This window comes from Amblyraja radiata, chromosome 37 (assembly GCF_010909765.2).
Source record: "Amblyraja radiata isolate CabotCenter1 chromosome 37, sAmbRad1.1.pri, whole genome shotgun sequence".
NCBI lineage: Eukaryota > Metazoa > Chordata > Chondrichthyes > Rajiformes > Rajidae > Amblyraja > Amblyraja radiata.
Window position 1 is genome coordinate 4,098,112 of NC_045992.1, and position 21,451 is coordinate 4,119,562.

At 44.5% G+C, this 21,451-nt stretch overlaps 1 protein-coding gene across 17 annotated transcripts in view; it reads left to right on the forward strand.

The window, feature by feature from the left end:
• kcnma1 (potassium calcium-activated channel subfamily M alpha 1) overlaps nucleotides 1–21,451 on the forward strand; it is a 525,320-nt gene that overhangs the window by 425,585 nt on the left and 78,284 nt on the right. For 9 of the 17 annotated variants that reach the window (XM_033012640.1, XM_033012641.1, XM_033012633.1 and 6 more), the window contains 2 exons: nucleotides 15,287–15,380; nucleotides 18,953–19,076. In XM_033012640.1, the coding sequence (XP_032868531.1) occupies nucleotides 15,287–15,380; nucleotides 18,953–19,076 (218 nt within the window). Of the gene's footprint in view, nucleotides 1–423; nucleotides 457–15,286; nucleotides 15,381–18,952; nucleotides 19,077–21,451 lie in introns of all 17 variants that reach the window. The other 8 variants (XR_004410008.1, XM_033012629.1, XM_033012628.1 and 5 more) reach the window with 1 other exon arrangement.

Genomic DNA, 21,451 nt, shown 5'->3' on the forward strand with positions numbered 1-21,451 from the left:
TGCTCCTATATCTTATGACCTTATGGCATCTGTGGAAGGAATGGACAGGTGACGTTTTGGGTCAGGACCCTTTTCCAGACTGATTGAACCCATTCCCTCCACGGATGCTGCCTGACGTGCTGAGTTCCTCCAGCACTTTGTGTTTTGCTCAGGATTGCAACATCTGCAGTTCCCTGTGTATGCATCGGTGACTACTTGGTTTAGTAAAATCAACACTTGGTTAAATCAACACTTGGTTTAATCGGAATCCAACGATGCCGTGTGTGGGCTGGCACTAGGTGGAGTTCATGATCATAACATCTTTAATGGTTTAAACGTCCCTGTATTTGACTTATTTCTCCATGTGCTTCATGTTGACATTTCATGATACAAGATTCTTGTTTCCACATCTCTAAACCTGTCATTTCTTTACATTGTCCTCAGCAAGATATGGCTATAATGGATATCTCAGCACAAGTAAGTCATTGGTTTGCCACAAGTAGATCCCCCTTGAAATGTTGTCTCCTGTTTGATTTCTGTTCCCATGTGTTCTCCCCCTAACCCAGTGTTCTGTTCCATTTATCTAGCCTTTACCCTTCTAGTCAGTGTGCAGTGATGATCTATTTTAGTTAGTTCTTGTTTTATGCAAGGTGTTTGTCAATTAGATTGGTGTGATCAGAATTGTTCAGAATCAAGATTCAGTCTGGAATATTGATCAATCAATTCTTCAGCCTCTTTGGACAGAACGTGAGCCAAAACTAATAGGGTCAAATACCTAGTGTCTGGATGGGTACCTTTATGCCTCCTCCAAATGATGCTACAATTTCACAGCTATAGGCAATGTATTATGCCCCTGTCCCACTTAGGAAACCTGAACGGAAACCTCTGGAGACTTTGCGCCCCACCCAAGGTTTCCGTGTGGTTCCTGGAGGTTCCAGGAGGTTTTTGTCAGTCTCCCTACCTGCTTCCACTACCTGCAACCTCCGGCAACCACCTGCAACCTCCGGGAACCGCACGGAAAGCTTGGGTGGGGCGCAAAGTCTCCAGAGGTTTCTGTTCAGGTTTCCTAAGTGGGACAGGGGCATTAGGGTTGTGATCTATATTGTCTATATTTATAAGCCAGGTTTAACCGAGATATCATAAACTCGTTCCTGCATTATCTCCTCCTAATTCACCTACTTCAAAGGGTGGGTGGGGGGGGGGGGGGGTGATCGATTACTGAGCAAGAATGGAAATTCAGACCATGTTGTGCCTCCAGACACAAAGGTTTCCTGCCAATCTGCCCACTGTCAGGGAGCTGGTCGTAGATGGAATTTTGTCTCTCCATTCATTATTCAAGACCCGGGCATCACTGGCAAAGCCAACATTCGTTGCCCATCCTTAACTACCCTGAGAAGCTGTTGGCAATGTTGTTCATGCCTTGAGCCTTGCTGTAACGCGGTAATTTGCAAGTTACAGAAGTAGAATTAGGCCATTCGGCCCATCGAGTCCACTCTGCCATTCAATCATGGCTGATCCCTGCCACCTAATTCTATTTTCCTGCCTTCTCCCCATAACCCTTGACACATGTTCCAATCAAGAACTTGTCTATCTCTGCCTTAAAAATATCCACTGATAATTATCCTCTGATTAAAGTTCTGATCCAACCACTTGGTTTGCTGGGCAATTTTTGTGGGCAGCCACATTAAGGCAAGGCCAGGCCAGGTAGGATGGTTTCCTCCTTTGAAGGACCTTAGTAATTGGCTCTACAGCAATTCATCACCCATCACAATGGGATTTGAACATGCACCTCTGCATTGATAGTCAAGGCTGTTGGTTTACACAGATTGGTAATATAACTGGAAAACTCAGGGACATTTTGGATTTCAGATGGAGTGGAATGAGCAGCAGGGAAGGGGCACTGTGGGTGAAACAGTGGAGATAGGGTAGCAACTCCTAAATGCTGATCAACCCAATGGTCAAGAATAGTTGTTGGATGTACTTACAACGCCTGCCAAGAGTTCCCCCTTTCTCCACACTATTTCCACACACTCTCTCTCTCCATCTCTCCAAACATATTCTATGAGCAGTAGAATCCTTAAAATTGTAAACAAAAAATAACCCCTGCGTGAAGCTGGTACAGGATACCTCAAAGAAGCCCCAGTCCCAGCAGATGCGAAGTCCTTTTAATGGTAGGTAGACGAAAATGCTGGAGAAACTCAGCGGGCGAGGCAGCATCGATGGAGCGAAGGAAATAGGCAACGTTTCGGGTCGAGACCCTTCTTCAGTCCTTTTAATGGAGTCATTAACAAAATGCACAAGAAAAGCATAATACATAGGAATATTATCAGGACCCAAGTTTGGATGGTGGCTTATATACTCTTGTCTATTTGGCAATGGTGAAAATGGCGTGGTCTCTTGGTGTCCTGCATTGGTGTTGTGTAAGAACTTAGGGATTGAACCTGGGAATGCCGGGAATCTGTGCCAGGCATGGTGTGGACACTGCTCTGATATGGACACTCTCCCTGTTGTTCCTGTCTGTCATTCAGAAACCGTCAGGCAATGGATCAAACAGATACAATCTCTGCAAAGAAGGTCATCTTAAAATAGATAAATATTTCCACCATCAATTGTTCATCAGTGTACTCTCAGCATAGAAGTGTATCCTTTTAAAATTAGTGAGCGATTAGAAGGCCGTGGTTTCCCCCACTAATAATATTTTGGATTGCGTCAACTGTAACCACCCCCATTAATTCACCATACCTTGTAAATGTTTTCCTATTTGTCATGGTGGCATAGCGGTAGAGTTGCTGCCTAACAACGCCAGAGACCCGGGTTCAATCCTGACCACGGGTGCTGTCTGTACGGAGTTTGCACGTTCTCCCTATGACCTGCGTGGGTTTTCTCCGAGATCTTCGGTTGCCTCCCACACTCCAAAGACGTACAGGTCTGTAGGTTAATCGGCTTGGTGTAAATGTAAAATTGTCCCTAGTGCGTGTAGGATAGTGTTGGTGCGCGGGGATCGCTGTTCGGCGCGGACTTGGTGGGTCAAAAGGGCCTGTTTCCGCGCTGTATCTCTAAACTAAACTAAACTAAACTAAACTAAATTCAACCTACACTAAAGCAGTAAATGCTGGTGAGTGGCAGGCTCTTCCCACTTTGAGATAAATGCAATAAACAGCAGGTGGTGCTGCTACTTAAGGAATAAGGTGCCACTGAACAGTGGATGTATATTTGTTCAGACATGCCAGATGCACACCTGCTCTTGTATGTATCCTTTCTCATCAACACACGCACACTCACACCTGCACAAATATAGCCCACGCACACACACACTCACACTCCACCTCGCTTCCACACTCACTTGTTTGCACACACACACACAGAGTTTAGAATATAGAGATACAGGACAGAAACTGGCCCTTCAGCCCACCGAGTCTGCACCAACCAGCGATCCCCGTACACTAACACTATCCTACACACTCTAGGGACAATTTACAATTTAACCAAAGCCAATTAACCTACAAACCTGCATGTCTGTGGGGTGTTGGAGGAAACCCACGCAAGTCACGGGGAGAAAGTACAAACTCCGTACAGACAGCACCCGTAGTCAGGATTGAACCCGGGGTCTCTGCTGCCGCAACTCTACCGCTGCACCACCGTGCTGTCACACTCACAATACATTCACACTTGTATATATTTGCACATTTACTCTAATCTCACACTTCCTTTGTTTGTACACACACAAATGCATTCACTCTTGCACACACATTCATACAGCGCACTAATCTCACACTCTCTTGTTTTCACACACTCAAATACATCCAAACTTGCGCACATAGATGTATATGTTTGTAGATTAATTGGCCTCTTATTTGCCCTTAATTTTTAGGGGTGGATGGGAAAGTGAGAAAACAGAGAACTAGGATTAATGGGTGATCCATGGTCGGCGAGGACTCAGTGGGCCTTAGAGCCAGTTTCCATTCTGTAGCTATTAGCTAAACTAAATCACGATACTAAAATCTCTCAACTAAACTTATTCAGACTCTTACTCACACACTCACACTGCTGTTAGAGTAAAAAGCATGCTTATTTCCATCTACTTATTTTCCCCAAAGCACAAGAAGTCTGCCGCTCTGGGCTCCGTGTCAAGTATTGACGGCTCGGATGTGGGCCACCAACGGATTATAGGATTTCTCAAACCTCTGAATGTTTATCTGTGCAGATTTTGCCACTAGCTTCCACCCAATGGCTTGCTGGGTGAGCAGTTGGGCTTTTACACTCTGCATGGAAATGGATCAATTCAGCTCCACCTGACATCTGAATTATTGTAACTGACCATATCCAGAGAGATGTTGTCAATAATACTACACAGTTAGATAAAAGTGCTGGAGAAACCCAGCGGGTGCGGCAGCATCTATGGTGCGAAGGAAATAGGCAACGTTTCGGGCCGAAACCCTCCTTTGACCATGACCCCACAGACGAGCACCAGGCCACTATCTCTAGTACCATCACTGACTTCATCCACTCCGGCTCCCTGCTCCCCCAAGCCTCCAACCTCATCGTTCCGCAGCCCCGCACGGCCCGATTTTACCTTCTCCCCAAAATCCACAAACCTGACTGTCCTGGTAGACCCATTGTCTCTGCCTGTTCGTGCCCTACAGACCCGATAGTACACAGAGTGCTGGACTGGAGTAACTCAGCAGGTTAGGCAACAGCCCTGGAGAACATAGACAGGCGACCTTTCAGATTGAGAGTGTTTAAGAAGGAACTGCAAATGCTGGAAAATCGAAGGTAGACAAAAGTGCTGGAGAAACTCAGCGGGTGCAGCAGCATCTATGGAGCAAAGGAAATAGGCAACGTTTCGGGATGAAATCCTTAAGGAAATAGGCAACGATTCGGGACAAAATCCTTAAGGAAATAGGCAACGTTTCGGGCCGAAACCCTTACGGGTTTCGGGCCGAAACGTTGCCTATTTCCTTTGCTCCATAGATGCTGCTGCACCCGCTGAGTTTCTCCAGCACTTTTGTCTACTTTCAGATCGAGACCCTTCTTGAGTCCGAAGAAGGGTCCCGACCCGAAATGTCACCGATCCATGTTCTCCATGTATGCTTCCTAACCTGCTGTTACTCCAGCACTTTGTGTCCTTCTGTGCATTACCCAGCATCTGCAGTTCTTTGTTTCAACAAGATGTTCTCCATGGTCTTTTGCTTTACTGGTGAGTTGGATGACATTTAACCTGCAAAACTCTCCAAGAAGTGGAGGTGGTGGGGAAGCTCATGGAATGTAGCAGCAGGTAACAATGCAGAACGTTTTCTTAGAATTCTACCCTTTCAACTGCAAACTAGTCGTTACATAAACTGGGAATAAATGCAAGGCAAGCTCGTAAATAGACAGCAGCGGCCTGGGTCATTCCAAACCCTCAGTGAAGCTGCCACCTTGCATATTCTCAAACTAATGCTGTGCATGTTTGACAATGTGCAGATGAATCCAAGAGTTATCAATGCGGGGGTTTGAATCTAACCAGCAGCTGACGTTAGAATCAACCTCCACAGATTGCTCCAAGCTACTTTGGGGAGTTTGCTGCTGTTGTCCAGAGAATTGAGGAAAACATCCTCTGCGATGCACAAGAGCAACATTTTTCAAAAATGCCACAGGCCTCTATTAACAGTGCAATGAGCTCAATAAGTTATTCTGACATTTTCTGATGCTTGGTGATCACTTCAATACGATTTTGAAAAATGATCAGACGCTATGAATTAAACCTATCTAATTACACTCAGGTTGCATGCTTGGATCAGAATTCAGGCCCGTTGTCAGGATTTGATCTCAGCTTTCTAAAATGCTCAGTGCCTTGCAAATCAAAGTTGTAAAATCATTAATAGGAGATGATAAATATAGCATTCACTATAAACTAATATTTCTAACAAGTAATTTGTTTATGCAAATAAATACCAGAAAGCATAAATATTAACTAGTATTATTGTTGATCTCTTGAGTATTTCTCTAAATGTTAATTTATCCAAATAATTTGCAACTGTTCATAGAGCAATTACTACACATACTAATGAAGTATAGGTGACAGTCTCACATTATCAGTAACTGTGATGTAGGAAAAATACTTTGTGATTTAGTATCGATCCAACTACAGTCCAACACACCATCTATGTGACACCTAACAAGGGGTCACAGTTTAAGGATAAGGGGGAAATCTTTTAGCACCGAGATGAGAATTTTTTTCACACAGAGAGTGGCGAATCTGTGGAATTCTTTGCCACATAAGGTAGTTGAGGCCAGTTCATTGGCTATATTTAAGAGGGAGTTAGATGTGGCCCTTGTGGCTAAAGGGATCAGGGGGTATGGAGAGAAGGCAGGTACAGGATACTGAGTTGGATGATCAGTCATGAGCATATTGAATGGCGGTGCAGGCTCGAAGGGCCGAATGGCCTACTCCTGCACCTATTTTCTATGTTTCTATGTTTCTATTAATATCAACCATAGGTTTTAATGGACAGACACATTTTCTTTTTTAAAGTTGCTTTATGCGGTTCTATCTATTCAATGCCAACGGGATTTGTTATCTGCTTTTTGATGGGAAGTTACATTGAAATAAGAGGGGAATGGGGATTACTCTAGGAACTGGCATAGAAATTGTGCAGAATGGCCTCCCTTTATTTCTTAAGGGAGGCAGCAGTAAAATGGGTGAGGTGGAGAAGAGAAAATTATGACCTGATATAGTTTATAGATCTATATCTCAAAGCCAGTATCGAGATGGATCCCTCCATTGTATTAATGGAAGACTAATCAAGACTAAATCAGGGATAGATACATTTTTGATTAGTACGGATGTCAGAGGTTATGGGGAGAAGGCAGGAGAATGGGGTTAGGAGAGATAGATCAGCCATGATTAAATGCAGTTGACTTGATGGGCTGAATGGCCTAATTCTAGTCTGATCACTTATGACCTTATTAGTTTCAATAAGGTTTCTCATCAGCTCGTAGGATGAAAAGCCCCTGCTGCCCATGCTACCAACATGGGACTGATATTGGGAGCCATTGGTAGTTGGTGTTTCCAAGGTGCAGCAGTGGGGGCCATTACTGATGGCATAATGGGATCTCTGCCTGTTGCTGTGACCACTCAGTCTTCAGCATGGATCCTTCAATATTGGGCTGCAGCAATGGGAACTAACCCTAGCAAGAGATCAGGTCACATTGGTGAGTGATTGAGGGGATAAAGCTTCACGGTGCCGGGAGGCTATTGCAGAGAGCGGCAGGGAGCAGGACTGTGCTTGGCTTTGCTGACATAAGGATGGTTAACCTCTACCATGCTGCACTGGACAAGCCAGGGATGGGTGAACAAGTCACCAGGTATATCCTGACCTTCTTGTACTCGGCTTGTACTCGCTAGAATTTAGGAGATTGAGGGGGGATCTTATAGAAACTTACAAAATTCTTAAGGGGTTGGACAGGCTAGATGCAGGAAGATTGTTCCCGATGTTGGGGAAGTCCAGGACAAGGGGCCACAGTTTAAGGATAAAGGGGAAATCCTTTAGGACCGAGATGAGAAAAACATTTTTCACACAGAGAGTGTTGAATCTCTGGAACTCTCTGCCACAGAAGGTAGTTGAGGCCAGTTCATTGGCTATATTTAAGAGGGAGTTAGATGTAGCCCTTGTGTTGCTAAAGGGTTCAAGGGGTATGGAGAGAAGGCAGGTACAGGATACTGAGTTGGATGATCAGCCTTGATCATATTGAATGGCGGTGCAGGCTCGAAGGGCCGAATGGCCTACTACTGCACCTAATTTCTATGTTTCTATGTTTCTATGTTCTGCTCTGTGATGCTTCCTGACATACGGACCAAGATCACCGTTTGCTGAACTGATTGGGATCTTATCTTCTCAACAAAGTCAAAACGTGAGCAGACCCAGCCAGCGGAAGAGTATTACGGTGGCAAGAGGGGAGGGAAATTACATTGATTTCTTTTCATGTACGAGTTGATTTCTCATTTATTCAGGAATTATCATAACTGCAGAATAGTGGCAAATCCGTTTTTCTGACTGCCCTCTGGTTTAACACCATTTAGGTCCAAGAAATTCATCACTTTGCGCTGTTTATTCAAAGATAGCTTAAGGTGCAGACGTGGACCTTGTGGCCATCAATCATTCAATTACAGACTCTAAAACACTGCCTCGCTATCATCGGCTGGTGAGTGCTCCGTTATCTCAACAGCTGGACTAATGACAATTGCTCCTGACTGACTCGTCAAGAGTCCTGGATAATGAATGACATGCATGGCCTTGCATGGCTTTGAATGTAGGACAGTAGAACATAGAACAGTATAGCACAGGAACAGGCCCTCCGCCCCATAATGTCTGTGCCATACATGATGCTCTGACCAAATCTAATCTGCTTGTTTTCACTGATATCCCCACTGCAGATCAGATACTCTGTCTGGCTCTTTCTGGTATATCACTAGAACATCTAGTTTAGTTTAGTTTAGTTTAGTTATATAGCATGGAAACGGAACCTTCAGCCCACCGAGTCCACACTGACCATCGATCACCCATTCGCACTAGTTCGCACTATATTATCCCATTTTCTCTTCCACTCCCTACAAACTAGGAGCAACATACAGAGGGTACATTCACCTAGAAACCTGCACCTCCTTGGAATATGGGAGGGAAAACCCAGAGCACCTGGAAGAAACCCACGTGGTCACAGGCAGAAAACTTGCAAACTCCACATAGACAGCATCAGGATCGAGCCCGGGTCTCTGACACTGTGAAGCAGCTGCTCTACCAACTGTGTCATTGTCCCATCCTTTATGATAGCCTTTTAGTCAGCCCATGTAATCTGCTGGAAGTTAGATTTTTCTACAGTAGAAGGCAAAAGTTGTAAAATGTCTGTAAAATATTGCCTTTGTTGTTGATGGAACATGGATATTGCCAGCAAGCAACATTTGTTACCCATCTCCAGTTAAATTTGTCGTACCATTTCAATTGGGGATCAACCAGTTTGGTGGGTCAAGAGACACTGTGGTCCCAAACAGGTAAGTTTGGCAGATCCCATACCCAGCAGAGTGTAAAATATTTAAGTTTCAATTCTGATCATCAGTCTACAGTGGCTCAGTTAGTAGAGCTACTGCCTCACAGGACCAGAGACCCGGGTTCAATCCTGACCTCTGGCGCTATCTGTGTGGAGTTTACATGTGATTGTGTTCTCACTGTGTGTTCTGGTTTCTTCTCGCAACCACTGTAAATCATCCCGGTATTGCAGATGACCAGTAGCATCTAAGGAATGAGTTGGCAGGAAATTGGGGAGAATATGATGGGTTTGGGTAGGATTGATAAATATGGGTGTTTGAAATGGACTTGGTGTCAAGGGTTATGGGGAGAAGGCAGGAAAATTGGCTTAGGAGGCAGAGATCAGCCATGATTGAATGGCGGAGTAGACTCGATGGGCCGAATGGCCTAATTCTATTCCTATAACTTGTGAAATTTGGAGCCCTCTGCAGACTGGGGGGGGGGGGGGGTGGGGGGGAGAGGTGGAGAGAGCAGTCTCTGGTGGTACACCAGTAGACCCCAGTGTTGCTTGCAATGTATGTTAGTGCTTTCTGTAACCTCCAGGCATTGTCCTTGGCTACAGCCCACAGTCAGCCCTGACAGCTGTGTGTGACATTGTAGTTTGGGGTGCCTTTTATTCCTCCTTTCAAACAATAGTGGGAAAAAGAAACATACATTTTAGATAGAAAATCTGCCAAACGGTGACAGGAGTATGGACCACTTAGAAGCGATCCTTTGAATGTGTGATCTGAGCTCCGTTTCTGCTTCACAGCAGCCTCAGTGGAGAAAAACAAAGTCAAATCAATGCAATTAACTTTCAAAGTATTAGACCACTGACACAGACTGACATATAGCAGGCACACACACACATACACAACACTAACATCCATACACTCAGACGCTTACACAGACACACACATGCATCACTAACATCTATACTCACACACCCACACAAAAATACACACGCACACTCAGAAAACTAACATGCACACAGTCACATGCTTACATACAGGCACAATGACACACGCATATTACCACACATCCACACACACACACACACACACACACACACACACGCACGCACAATACTGACATCGATACAAACATGCACTCACACATACAAACAAGCGCACTCTCTCATGAGCAAGCGTGTGAATGTGCGCACATGAAAGAATCGCATTCACGTGACATGGGTTCTTCCACACAATTCTGGAGCACACTCCCGCAATGTCACACTTCTATCCTCACTCTCCCGCACGTGTGCATATGCAGACACGCATGCACACGCCTGCATTCTCCAGTCAACACACACACACACATACATACACGCACGCACACACACACGCACACACACACACACACACACACGCACATACACACACACACACACACACACACACACACACACACACACACACACGCACACGCACACACAAACGCAGGTGCACTCACAGAACAGGGTTGCTCTTAATATGACCTGCCATTTCCAGAGTTTGAGAGTTTAAGGCTGTTGTGTTTTGAAATACAATACATGGCATTTACTTAAGTTAATAATGAGCAAAAATCTGGGCGAGTCACTTTCAGAACACTCTGCATAAACCCAGCCGACGGTTGTGTGGACAGACTGCTTAAATAATTTAGCACTGATTATGTCTTCCTTTCCCTGCTCACCCTGTCGAATTATCAGTGGCAATTGATGACAGCGTACTGTAGCTGTTCGATGAACATCAGGTCACGCTCCCAATAATGCCACTGTAGTTCGGGAGCAACCCTTATTTGTGCTGATTTAACTTAAAGAACTGAACGCTGAAGCAAATCATAAAACAATAGTGAACATAGGGGATGAAAACACTGTTCGGTTTGAAAGTAATATATTACAGACCTAAAGGTGGAGAATGTGCTTTTCCAGGTTTTGTGGATAACTATCTGGGGGATCATGTCATCTTATCACTTGCCAGTGAAAACAGTTTGAAGTTTAACTAAACATAGTCAGAAAATGTTGAGAATTCCTGAGCCAAAAGTCTGCTCTTTAGTATTTCATGCCAGCCAATAGCTCAGTTTGATGTTGCTGTGATTGAGGAGGGATTAATCGGATCAGCCCAGTGTTCTCTTGAATTCATGATGAAAGTTGATCTCGCCGAAATGCATCAAGTTCTTCAGAGGCTCATCACGATAGATGATCCTCCCAGCTAAAGCAATGTTTCGGGAGGGCGGTGGAGGCAGGTTCTCTGGATGCTTTCAAGAGAGGGCTCTTAAAATTAGCGGAGTCTGGGGAGAAGGCAGGAATGGGGTACTGATTGGGGATGATCAGCCATGGTCACATTAAATGGCGGTGCTGGCTCGAATGGCCGAATGGCCTACTCCTGCACCTATTGTCTATTGTCTATTGTCTACTGAATAGGGGTCCACTATGTACGAAGGAGATGAGGAATTTTTTCACTTGTAAATAATTGGAATTTTCTCCCTGGAGGGTTGTGGATGGGATACTGTTGCGTGTACTCAAGGCTGAACTTGATAGATTCATGGACCAGAGGGAATGGGAACTAGGCCATTAGGTTCCAATAGCAACCAGCCTTGACATTGAATGGTGGAGTCGGTGCTAAGGTGTTGAATGGCCATCTCCTACCCCCATTTCATTTGTACCCAATGGTCTTTCCTCTAGAACAGTTCTAAGTAAGAGCATGTTCCAATAGAAACTAATCTCACGCTAATTATGTTCTGGATGAAACATAGAAACAAAGAAACATAGAAATTAGGTGCAGGAGGAGGCCATTCAGCTCTTCGAGCCAGCACCGCCATTCATTGTGCGCATCAAATAAAAGTGACAAAAAGCTTAACTAATGTTATCAAATACCTAAATATATCTGTAATAATAAAGCACATTACTGTAAGTGATTAATTTTTTTAAATATTAAAGTCTGCACACAGCAGATAAAATAAGTATTAATATTGAAAATATTAATGATGTTTTTCAGTACTCAGCCTTTGCAACAGTTAGTGGTGATATCAAGCTTTTCCAAAGGTTTCAATATGTTCAGACATTTTGGTGGAACAACAATATTACAGGCTATCCCCCATTTTTATGGGCAAACTTAGACCATAGGCCATCAGACATAGGAGCAGAATTAGGCCATTCGGCCCACTGCGTCCACTCCACCATTTGATCATGGCTGATCTATTTTTCCCTCTCAACCCCATTCTCCGGCCTTCTTGCCCGTAACATTTGACGCCCTTTCCAATCAAGGATCTTAATCTTCACTTAAAAAAAAAACAATTACTTGTCCTCCACAGCCGTCTGTGGCAGATTCACCATCCTCGGGATAAAGAAATTCCTCCCCATCTCCATTCTAAAGGTACATTATTTTATTCTGAGGCTGTAATGGCCCTCTGGTTCCATTACAGAAACATCCTTCCCAAATCGACTCTATATCCATCGTTCGGTAACTTAATGCAGCAATATATCCCTGCCTTTGTTCCTGCCACGGTTTTGCTCAGTGATGGAGGTGAGGGGAAAGTTCCCATCGTAGAGTCTTTCTGCAGTCCTGTTGGGCAAAAAGCTGTGTTCGTGCAGTCGCCCAAAGGGTTAAAGATATGTTGTAGTAAATGGTAAAAGGAAAGGTTGCTGCTGTACCTTTAACCCCGCACACCGACAACAGAGCTGGGAACACTCTGTGACCCCGGTCAATAGCTCTTTCTGTACTAGCCCCTTCTCATGATGGTGGATCTTTGGCATTCATTGTCACAGACAGAAGTGGAGACCAAGTCATTGAGATTGCAGAGAAAGCTGCGATTGATAGGTTCTTGATTAGTATGGGTGTCAAAGGTTGTGGGGAGAAGGCGGGAGAATGGTGTTGAGATGGAGAAATAGATCAGCCATGACCAAATGGTGGAGCTCACTTGATGGGCCGAATGGCCTAATTCAGTTCATGTGACTTATGATACCCTCAGTCTAACTGACCCTCACTGGCCTGTTTCACCAGAGATCCTCTTCCTGTTCTCCATCTACGATCCTATTGCTCTTCATGGAGCTCACATTGCCATTCCATCAGATAATAGACATCATTGTTTATCCCAAAAATACCCTGGCCTGTGTGGAAAACATTGACTGCTTCATCTATCTGCCTGAAGCATTCAAACTAAATCCCAGTACTCTGATGAAAATTATGCCGCAAATTAAAACATTTTAGTCGGTCAGATGTCTTCAAAATCTCAGCTGTGATTCTTGGCCGGGGTATATTTGGGATAAACAATGACGTCTATTATAGAAACATAGAAACATAGAAATTAGGTGCAGGAGTAGGCCATTCGGCCCTTCGAGCCTGCACCGCCATTCAATATGATCATGGCTGATCATCCAACTCAGTATCCCGTACCTGCCTTCTCTCCATACCCTCTGATCCCCTTAGTCGCAAGGGCCACATCTAACTCCCTCTTAAATATAGCCAATGAACTGGCCTCGACTACCCTCTGTGGCAGAGAATTCCAGAGATTCACCACTCTCTGTGTGAAAAAAGTTCTTCTCATCTCGGTTTTAAAAGATTTCCCCCTTATCCTTAAGCTGTGACCCCTTGTCCTGGACTTCCCCAACATCGGGAGCAATCTTCCTGCATCTAGCCTGTCCAACCCCTTAAGAATTTTATAAGTTTCTATAAGATCCCCTCTCAATCTCCTAAATTCTAGAGAGTATAAACCAAGTCTTTCCAGTCTTTCTTCATAAGACAGTCCTGACATCCCAGGAATCAGTCTGGTGAACCTTCTCTGTACTCCCTCTATGGCAATAATGTCCTTCCTCAGATTTGGAGACCAAAACTGTACGCAATACTCCAGGTGTGGTCTCACCAAGACCCTGTACAACTGCAGTAGAACCTCCCTGCCCCTATGATGGGATGGCGATGTGAGCTCCCAGAAGAGCAATATAATCATGGATGGAGAACAGAAAGAGGATCTCTGGTGAAACAGGTCAGTGAGGCCCAGCTAGACTAAAAGCCCTGTCCCACGGTACAAGTTCATTCCAAGAGCTCTCCCGAGTTTAAAAAAAATCAAACTCATGGTAAGCACGGAGAATGAATGTAGCGGGTACGTCGGAGCTCGGGGACATCTCTTAGCGGCTCGTAACGCTAACTGCAGGTACACGGGAAGACTCGCTAAATGCAGGTAAGCACGGGAAGACTCGTGAAGATTTTCAACATGTTGAAAAATGTCCACGTGAGCCCCGAGTACCGACGAGTGGCCATTACCGTAAATCTCCGAGTTCAAATCAGGGCAAACTCGGGAGAGCTCTTGGAATGAACTCGTACCGTGGGACAGGGCTTTGAAGCTATCAAAAGACATAGGAGCAGAATTAGGCCATTCAACCCATCAAGCCAGTTCTGCCATTCGATCATGGCTGATCTAATTTTCCCTCTTTACACCATTCTCCTGCCTTCTCCCCATAACCTTTGACACCCATCCTAATCAAGAACCTATCGATCTCTGCTTTAAAAATACTCAGTGACGACCTCCACATCTGTCTGTGGCAATGAATGCCACAGATTCACCATACCGAGGTACAGAGTTACGATGGCTTGATGTTTTTTATGTTCTGTTTGAGTTGACAGCCAAAATTAATTGTGTTTCTTCAATGGATTAAATACTTTGGTTAAACATTGTCTCTACATTTTTTAACAGCTGTTGTTTGGAATGCAGGGAGGCCCACCCTCCAGACCTATCTCCAACCCTGTTTGCTTTGCCCAAATCCTGCAAGTTTTGTCCATGTGTAGTTCCTATCACCATTGCCGAACATTTGGAGTCAATACGTGAGCACGACAGGCCTGGAACGGCCCCACCTATAAACCGAGTGGTTTGATTTCTCTTTTACTAAAACCATGTAACCACATTGCATATCTTACATATCTTGTGACTTTGCAGAAGTTGGGAGTTAACTTGAATTTCCACCACCCAAATGTAGGCCAAATCCAATCACAGTTATCCTTTGAGTGTGTGTGTGTGTGTGTGTGTGTGTGTTTTGTTTGATGTGAATTGCTTTGATATTACTTTCTCCTTGTTTTGTTGCACCATAATCAAAATAATTTCAACCTTATATTACGATTTTAAAACATCGAGATTAATATTTTGTTTTAATTCTCAAGTCTCGTGAAGTGCAGGGATCTTTAACTTTGATTATGAGTCACTTTCGGTTTAATATGGCCTCCTTTTTAAAATTGCATTTTCATTTCGTGTCAGCCTCTGAACGCCTTCTAACCTCCCCATCTTCCATCTGTTTGCAGTTCATGATGAAAACCCATCAGTGCTGTCTCCCAAAAAAAAGCAACGGAACGGAGGCATGCGAAATTCACCCAACAGTTCACCGAAACTGACGAGGTAAGAGGAGAGGCAGCATAAAGAAAACTCTCGTCTAAAAGGAACGAGAATGAGCGAGAGGGAGAGAGAGAGAACGAGAGAGAAAGAGAAATCCTTAAAGGCTGAAGTATTTATTCTGTCACCTTGTCAGCAGTTAATGATAGAGCTGAAATATTTCTGTCATGAAAGAGGTAGGAAAGGCTGTTAGAGAAAACGCAGCCTTTAAAGTCGTAGCTGTCACCCCATCCTGTCTGCATGTACTTCTTAAACAGCAGTGGCACTAATGACAGCAGTAACCAATCAGAGGGACTCATCCAGCTACTTCCCCTCAGGCAATTCATCGTTTTCAGGGAGTCCTTCGAGCCCTCGTTTCTGTACTTCGGGCCATATGTGAGATGTGTCACGATGAGAAAGGAACCCACATTTTTTTACATTCCTTTTATCTTGTCCATTTACATTAGATTGCCATTAATTGATTTTGGCTTGGTGGCGGGAAACAAAGACTAATAATTGGTGGGGCTGGGGTGACGACGAGGGAGAGGGGGTGTGGGGGGGATGTATTGTTTGCTTTCTGTCCCCCCTTATGTCAGGGGTTAAAGTACGGATGTTTGACATGTAAACAGCTTCATCCACTTAACATATGAAACAATATTACACGAGAATTGCTTCAGGTTTTACTGAAACTCCAAACATTTCATAGACTAACAGAAGGTCCCTGTTTACTGTGTAAAATATGCGCTGGGTCTTTTGATCTGTATGCAGCAATAATTCTAGGGGAGCAAGTTGTGCTGTTCTCCTCGGCTTCAAAGCTGTGCCGAAGTTTTTTTGCTCTAGGGTACTCCTTTATATTAGTGGCCCTTGGGTAGTGAGATGACAGTTCGTCTATGCTTGGCATAGCTTTTTCAAGTCATAGCCCTCAGCAAAACATAGAATTACTGAACACAAAGTTGCCAAAGCTTTCAGAAATCCTTATCCCACAGATATATTATACCTTAAATATTACATATTTTGCAATTACAAGGTAGGTTTTATGGGCAATATTAAGTGCTGGTTTAAGGATGCCTAAGGGTTGCTTACTGCACAAGGGTGAATAAGCTGGTATATATTGTATCAAGTATGGTTTTTGCAGGCACACATGCCTCTAGGCCTCTGTAAATAAGTAATGATCAACAGTTTGGATGTGGGTTTTTTGAAAAGCATGCCTTTGTCAGATTGTATGATGGGATTGGAAAATTTCAGAGCCGGCTGCTTTCATTGCCTGGCGGAATGGCGCTGAGGGAGAATAGTCGTCCCTCGCCTGCGCTGTCTAGTCAGCAGTACATTGGAATAGTTAAATGCAGCTTGAACACGTAGCCCAGGCCCGCCTGAGCCTTCAGTATAACAAGTTCTAACGAATGGCAGCCAGCATTCTTCACACAAAATTAATACCATTCTGATGGATTTCAGGGTGGGGGGAAGGGGGGGGGAGGAGGGGGTGGTTGGTCATCGGATACTTGGTCTTGATTGCAGCCGGCGAATGTTAGGTCTATTAATCACACCGCATTTGCTCAAATCCATCAGAACAGAACATTACGGTGTAACAAATGTCGTAGTTATTCCCTGTGAGTAGTGGAATTGAACAAGCGTTTGTCGGTGACAGGCGGCAGTGAGTGACAGCTGGTGAAAGATAGCTATCTTGTCGGAGCTTTATTGCACCAGTCAAGGCCGTCAGAAGAGATTGAAATGACAGAGGTCCATTGACTAAACCGTGAAACACACAGAACATCATGAAATATTCAGTCAGGGTGTAAAATCACTAAATGATTTTGCAGTTATTAGCAACCGTGCGCGAATGCATGAATCAGGGCGACGGAACATTTTAATAGACAAATGTTTTGTCGTGACGGTTGGGAGGGAGAGAGCGAAACACAGAGAAGGAGATTTGTGGGGGGGGGAGCTGAATAAACGTCAACGTGCAGGGTTGTCTGAAATCCCAGGCAATCGTGGAAGCAACATCTAGTTGGCGGTGAAACAGAAGGTACATCCCTGACAAAGCGAGTCCTTGGGATTTGTGGTTTTGCCGTTGGCTGGTGCTTGCAAGACAGCTGAATATCGTACACTCATTGTGAATTACCCCCCAGTTTCCACCTGATATTGTCTAGTGCAGTTGGATGCAATCTTCAAACAGGTTCTCCTTTGAAGTATCTTTGGTCATTTGAAACCATCTCTGCTTTAAAACCTGACAACTAGTTATAACACAGGAGATTCAAAATATACAGAGCAAGAAAGGGAACGTATCAACTACCATAAGAATATATTTGTTTAAATGGCAAAGCTGTTTCAAAGGAAATTAAGACATTTATTTTATTTTAATTTTATTATTTTTTTAACTTTTCGGAGCTCCATAGGAGCATCTTGGTCCTGACCCCTGTACTTCTCTAGAAGCATGTTCACCCATTCCTGGATTAATTCCATGCAGTAAGGATTCTCAAATGTACAGAGCAACCATCTCAGTCTAAGTACACGGAATGCTGCTCGACACAGGGCAAATGTGAGCGCTGCTCACAACATTAAATGGGTGGAGGCAGATGTATAACATGTACGATGCTTCAGCGTCAAGAAAAGACTGTGTTGGTTTCTCAAATAACAGAGCTAAAACTGGCCAATTCTCCTTTCCGTCAAATCCTCCATTATTTGCTAAAAGGGACTGATTTCCTTATTGCCTGCCCTTGCCGGTAAATATACTTTAAATTGTTGTTCCTTAAATGAAAGAGAATATTAGTGGGAATTTTGAAATGAAATGCTTTAGAATTAATCGCATTTCTCAAAAACGTTCCCTGATTTATTTCCCTCACAGCTAGAAATTCTTCCAGCGTTTCTTAAGTGCAACTTGTATAGTTTAAAGGGAAGGTGTACCATTGACGTAATTACCTTGTAAGTGCTGGAATCCGATGTAATGGGGATTCTGGTGGAGATTTAGCTGGGTCAGGATGAAATGGGGTGTTTATTGCTGACTATTCAAGACCGAGTCTCAGATGACAGCTGCCGCTGACTGATGGATGTGCAGAGCGCAGTGAAATGTTAGAAGTGCAGGCATTGATGGCCAGGTGGCAGCTGGTAAGGACCACTTTTACATTCAGTGTTCTTCAGGAGAAAAATCATCTGCTCACGATGCAGATGCAAATTAATCAATCTGCTCTGAGCTGACATCCTCTGAAACATTAATGGCTTCAAGTTTTCAAAAAAAGCAAAATATGATGGGGGAAAAATTGCTAAAATATATCAAGTGTACCCTGTTAAAGCTTTTATTGCTCGGAGAACAGCTTCGGAAGTTGTATACGGTAAAAGCCTGTAATTGGCTTTTCATCTTCTTGCCACTCAGCCAGCGCGAGGTTCTGTCTCTATTTCACCTCGTTGCAGCAGTTACTGTGAGCCCTTTGATCATGTATTTCCTTTTGGGGGTTGGGGGTGGGGTGATGTCTGGGCTAAGCACCGCTGTCGTAGGAGTGCTCGTAAATTAAACAACTGGAACAGGCACTGGCAGGCAGGATATCGCCGGCCGCTAAAGCTGAGGACAAGGTGTCAGGTTGATGGTCTTCTCCTTGTCTCTGCAGACACGATCCGCTGTCGGTCCCGGGGAACGATCAGCTCGAAGAGAATGATGCCAGCGTGAAGAAATACGATTCCACCGGGATGTTTCACTGGTGTCCTGCCAAAGAAATGGAAAAGGTCATTCTGGTGGGTATCACAAACTCCACAACACTCTTAAATCTCATGCCACCCACATCTAACAGGGTAGCAGTTTGACCATTGTGTGTGTGACAATAGACAATAGGTGCAGGAGTAGGCCATTCGGCCCTTCGAGCCAGCACCGCCATTCAATGTGATCATGGCTGATCATCCCCAATCAGTACCCTGTTCCTGCCGTCTCCCCTGACTCCGCTATCTTTAAGAGCCCTATCTAGCTCTCTCTTGAAAGTATCCAGTGAACCGCCCTCTTCAGTAGGCCCCCCTCGGTCATGACTGACCATGGGTGATGCATCCTAGTTTGCAGGTGATGTGTGGTCGGATGCAAGCCTGGGCGATCGATGTCATATGGAGGACAGGCTGTTGCCCATGCAGCACGTCCCCCCCCCTCTCCATGTCACTGATCGATCCAAAGGAACAGCAGGGCCGTTACAGTTTGGCACCAGCGCCGTCGCAGGAGCTGCCAGAGCGAGGTTGTAGACAACGACGAACTGCCTTAGGGATTTTCTTGAGGTTTGATCCATCACCTTTTCCATGACTGAATATGGCCACAAGGCAGTGGAGGTTTTAAATCAGAGATTTCTCTGAGGCAGAGAATTCCACAGACTCACAATTCTCTGTGTGAAAAAGTGTTTCCTCGTCTCCGTTTTGAATGGCTAAATGTGGGGAGACTTCCAGTCATTTCTGGGAATAGTAGCAATACATTATTTTGCAAGTTTCCCCCATAATCCTGAGCTGCATTAAGAGATTCAGGATAAAAGGGTTTCCCATTTAAGACAGAAATGAAGAAGAATTTCATCTTCCCTAAGGTCATAATGCCCTGTAAATCCCTTCCCCCTGAGAGCTAGATAGAGTGAATTTGGAGAGGGTGTTTCTGCTATAGGGAGAGTCTAGGACCAGAGGTCGCAGCCTCAAAATATAAGGACGTAACTACTGAAAGGAGATGAGGAGGAGTTTCTTTAGTCGAGGGTGATGAATCTGTGGACTTCATTGCCACAGACGGTTGTGGAGGCCAAGTGAATGGATATTTTTAAGGCAGAGATTGGCAGATTCCTGATTTGTACGGGCATCAGGGGTTATGCGGAGATGGCAGGAGAATGGAGTTGGGAGGGAAAGATAGATCAGGCATGATTGAATGGCGGAGTAGACTTGATGAGCCGAATGGCCTAATTCTGCTCCTAGATTTTATGAACATGAGCTGTGGAGGGAGACGCTGTGAATACATTTAAGGCGGAGATGGATAGATTTTTGACTATGGGGGAGTCGGTGGTTATTGGGCACGGGAAAGTGAAGGTGAGACCAACGTCAGATCAACTACAATGGATAAGATTGAGGAACCATTTTGTTTTTTAAGATCCAGTTTTGTCCAACCAAACCCATTTTATTTTTGCGGAATTTCACGGGTGTATCACGGCGAATCTGATGCCGTCTGATTGGGATCAAGTGCGTGGGCTGTGGAGGACATTGACTGCACTTGGTCCAGAATATTGAAACAACTAGCATTGGGTATGGTTAATTTACACCAATACAACATGGTTCAGCTTGTTCGACACAGGCTTTGGAATATATCAACCATGCAAATATGATTAGAACTCTAAACTTTCCATTTAATTGCAATCAGACCAACAATCAGCTCCGCGTTTCTGCATTTCGCTGTCTGCTTACCTCTGAGTAACCGAGGCTCAAAATGAAGTTGCATTTATTGATTGCATCAATGCCACTTCTTGTTTGTAACATCACTCTGCTGATTCACAATGATGTGACAGCCCTCCTTTGAAATGCGTGCTAACCTGCCCAGAATCTGCTGGAGACCTGGTGTCTTCGCAGAGACCTGTCTCGGATCCTGTTTGGCAGACAGTGCTGGTGCGGTGACTGAGCACCAGTCAGCAGGGCGATACGCGCTAGGATTACAATGAGGCTGAGCCTGGTGGAGCAAAATATTCGCTGTCCAGTGATAACATGCTTCGATGCTTCGGTCAGGGCTTGCAAATGGGTGAAATCTGGAAGAGCTGGCTCTCTGAGTAGGAATATTTGTCCTGTCACACTGTAAATCATGCCACGCTTTACAACATTAATGTGTTCTCATCTACGAATAATACATTCGATAACAGTGTCTCTCCACTCCGATGACCCTTGCAGCATCCTGTAGCTTTGGGTACGGGGAAAACACCAGGGGCCGCGTCACTGTCCATTGGCACGTTATTGGTTTGGGATTATTACGCCACAAGCTTTGTTTTGCATGCTATCCAGTTGAATCCACAATACTATACGTAAATAAAACATCGGATAATACCACACATAAATTACAAACTCAAGGAACAATATCCATATCATTGACAATAACTTGAGCGATGACATTGATGAGG